Source organism: Mesitornis unicolor, unplaced genomic scaffold (assembly GCF_000695765.1).
Source record: "Mesitornis unicolor isolate BGI_N332 unplaced genomic scaffold, ASM69576v1 scaffold27628, whole genome shotgun sequence".
NCBI lineage: Eukaryota > Metazoa > Chordata > Aves > Mesitornithiformes > Mesitornithidae > Mesitornis > Mesitornis unicolor.
Window position 1 is genome coordinate 4,241 of NW_010204275.1, and position 3,913 is coordinate 8,153.

General features: G+C 42.1%; 1 protein-coding gene across 1 annotated transcript in view; it reads left to right on the forward strand.

Annotated features, from left to right (window-relative positions):
• The window catches only part of KRT20 (keratin 20), a 4,842-nt gene extending 929 nt beyond the window's left edge, over positions 1 to 3,913 (forward strand). The window contains exons 2-8 of the mRNA XM_010191014.1: positions 187 to 269; positions 470 to 626; positions 1,781 to 1,942; positions 2,024 to 2,149; positions 2,293 to 2,513; positions 3,114 to 3,154; positions 3,816 to 3,913. Coding sequence (XP_010189316.1) covers positions 187 to 269; positions 470 to 626; positions 1,781 to 1,942; positions 2,024 to 2,149; positions 2,293 to 2,513; positions 3,114 to 3,154; positions 3,816 to 3,913 — 888 coding nt within the window. The remainder of the gene's footprint in view (positions 1 to 186; positions 270 to 469; positions 627 to 1,780; positions 1,943 to 2,023; positions 2,150 to 2,292; positions 2,514 to 3,113; positions 3,155 to 3,815) is intronic.

Sequence of the window (3,913 nt, forward strand, 5' to 3'; positions counted from 1 at the left end):
TCACCAGTTCTATTTCATAATTTGCCTTTTGGAAAACCCTAATTCCTTCTATGCACTTCCAAAGGAACTCAGCTTAAACCTAGATGAGTAACAGACAGCTGAAGTTAAGCGAGATGAAGCCCATATGCAGCGCTGGTTTCCAGAAATGGATCAAGAGATCATCATTTTTCCACCATTCCTTTTTAGGTCAGTGCTGCACAGCTGGAAAACGCAAGGCTTGTCCTGCAGATTGACAATGCCAAGCTGGCTGCTGATGATTTTAGACTCAAGTAAGTTCCATGATCATTTCACAAATTCTCTTTCATGCTTCTCTTATTCACGAAACTTTCTAGTTATTAGAAGTAAACATTTTTAAATGTAAGGTTTAATAAAAAGAAAAAATACAACTACAGCTGTAGAAGCTAGTGATTCTAACATTTACATCAAAGAGTTGCTTTCTCATGGTGACAAAACAAGCCTTATTTTACAGATATGAGAATGAACACCTGCTCAGGCAGAGTGTTGAGAGTGACATTAATGGGCTGCTCCGCGTTCGGGATGACCTGACTTTGACAAAAGCTGATTTGGAGTCACAGATCGAAAGCGTGACTGAAGAACTAGCTTTTCTTAAGAAGAACCATGAGGAGGTGAGAGCAGCTGAACACTGTCATGGAGAGATTTTTTTAGGTGGCACACATAGCCTCACTAGGGATAATGAAATCATCATGGTTAATCTGAAAGAATATTACATTTACAGTGGGCTTCAGCTCCAGATTAGCACATAAAAATTTAGGTGCCTATTCATAAATTACCTGAATGCACCTATAGTTCTATTATAATCAGAGAGACCATCGATAAAACAGACACAGCCCAGAGCGTGATTCAGCTCACTGCAGAGCAAACACCCACTGGCTGCTCAGCTGCGACACTCTGGTCTGTACTGCTGCTAACAGGAGCTCTGGCTCACGCAGAGACACCTACAAGTTAGATACGGGTACTGGGTGTCTCCTTGGAGTCCAAGCTCAAAGTGAACCTCACCCTTAGCATTACATTTAGAGTTTCAAAGACCTATGAAGGTAAGAATGATAGACAACCACGGCTTATTTCCCCTTCTCAAGGAAAGACTCAAACTGAAATCCTGAATTCAAAATGACTGTCAAATGCTGAAGTGTCAGTTATGGCATATGCTCAAGCTTTCCTCCTAGTGTGTCATACTCTCAGCTTCAAAAGTGTAAATACCTTGTCATGTTGCAGAAAATATACTCTTCAAGCACTGTATTAGAAAGATCCAAGCTAGAAAAATAGCCAGCCTAGCCACTCAAAACCATGCTGTGCAGCACCAAAGCACTTGCATCGTTTCTGGAAGCTGTGTAGCTGTGTGTGGCACTAACTGACACCCAGCTATTGCACACTGAAGGCTGAACAGCTCCAGAAACTACGGAGTGAAGGTTCTCCTTAAGAACAGTTTGTAGTTTAGGAGTTGCTGCCACATAAAAGTATACAAATGGGAACCGTGACTTCTACATCCGTGTGATAGAACTGGTCCTGAGGAAAGAAACCTTTTATAATATATTTGTCTGTTATATAGCATTTATTGCTACAAAATAAGCAACAAGTTTGAACATGAGGTGCACTAAACAGTATTTACAAGGTGATTAAGTTATCTTGCCCTGAGGTGCTATTTAAGAATTACTTCTATGGCTGCAGATTTTGAATTTGCTTCCAATATTCAGGACTGAAATATCACATAGCTGACAATACACAGCTAATTCACACAGCTAATAAATCCCCATTGCTGTAGGATGTTGACAGACTGCGCAAAGAGGTGGGTGGCTCAATTAACGTAGAAGTGGATGCTGCTCCAAGTCTTGATCTTGCAACTATTATGGAAAATATGAGACGGCAGTATGAAGAAATGGCAGAAAAGAACCGTCAAGAAGCCAAAGAACAATTTGAAAAGCAGGTAAGGTCAATTAGTTAAACATCAGCGCACCCTCAGTCGTGTGTGGTTGCAGTTTACAGTTCTCCCATTGCTGCATTTCAGACAGAACAGCTGAACCAGGAAGTGGCAATCAACGTTGAGCAGCTGCAGACCCAGAGGAGGGAGATCACCGATCGCAGACAGATCTTCCAGAGCCTGGAGCTGGAACTGCAGTCCCAGTTAAACATGGTAAATAACAGAGTATTTGAGATAAGGGCTGTGTTTAGTAGACAGGAATATAGAAACCGAGAGGCTTTTCAATCAAAATGTTATTTTAACACAAAAAAGTATTCTCTTGAATAATACATCTCTGTTCTTTTCATCGGCTGTAGAAAAAGTCTTTGGAAGACACTCTGGCCGAAACTGAAGCACGTTATAGTTATCAGCTAGCCCAAATCCAGGAAGCAGTTGCTAATTTAGAGGCTCAGCTGAGGCAACTCCGAGCTGACATGGAGGGCCAGAACAGCGAGTACAGTATCCTGCTGGATATCAAGACTCGCTTGGAAATGGAGATCGCCACGTACCGCCGTCTGCTGGACGGAGAGGACAGCAGGTGAGGAAATGCAGGCACTGTGATTGTCAGCGTAGTTCCTTGTGACGGCAAACAACATTGCAGATCCTGCCTGTATTCACAGAAGGTGAAAGTGTAAAATGTGCCACTTTCCAACTGGTCTGGGGGAGGGATCCAGTACTCAACTGACCTCCTCTTGAATCCACGGCAAGTTTTGCAGCCTGCACTCTGCTCTGCCTGCGTCCCTAGCAGCCAAGCTACCCAAAAATGTGAAGAGGTGCAGATGTTCCGACAGTCCGGTATCCCCCGTTCTGCAGACACCTATGAGAGTGGGGCAAGCACACAGGGGTATTTGCCCCTGGGTTCTGCCTGTTCAGCAGCTCTGGCTCAGGAACCAGACCGGGTGTAACTGCATGAGCTGAAGTCACAGCACTGCAGCAATGGGTCTGCAGATTAATTTCACCTATGGCTCATGCTTAGCAAGTTTTACTTTAACAGAGAAAACTTATTTAAGCATCTGGTTAAATATATTCATAAAAGGACATGAGCTGTCTTGATTTAACATACAGGAAAGTTACAAGGATGTTTCTTCGATATGTTAGGCATCATATATTTATCTTTTTTACTTTTTAATTTGAACAGACATTTCCAATTGGATGTAGCCACAGAAGAAGCTGAAAAAGGTATGTCCCACCAATGGCCTTATTTTTTAACAACTGCCTGTTGAAATGTTGTGGAACCAAGGAGCCTGATATAAAACACCACAGTTTCAGAGCAGATAATCACCTAATGGGATCTTACATCAAGAAAGCAACCAACTGCACGGATAGCCTATAGGGATTACACAAAGCTTGGTTTTATGTATATAATTCAGGTGCACAAAGTAAAACCACAGACTCCTCAAAGAGCCAGGAGAACACCACAGAAATATTGAATTGGCCTCTGAAGGATTTCAGAAGCATTTGCTTCTCTCCATTGACTGCACAGGGAGACTGGGCTCCTAAATAAAGTACCCAGTTTAACAGCAAAAATGTCCATTGCAGTGTAAGACTATTCCTAGGTTTTAGGCCTACAAATACGTGGTAAAGTGAAGCAAAAACTTCAGGAAGAATAAAGAGTTATTCAACACAATGTCCACTACAGTTCTATGGGTAACACACAGGATGTTTAAAGGAAGAGAAACCATATCCTGGACACCCCAAAAGTTTACTTCATAGTAACTGGGCATTGAAAAGGTGCCTTTATCTATTTTCTCATTTGTGGAACGGTTGCTAACACTACAGTTACATTATTCTGTCAATATAGATTGAAATTAATTAACTCACTGTTCGATTTCATTACCAGAATCAAACAAAGTGAAGAAGATCAAGACCATCGTCGAGGAGGTGGTTGATGGCAAGGTCGTCTCCTCTGAGGTCAAAGAGATTGAGGAGAGGATGTGA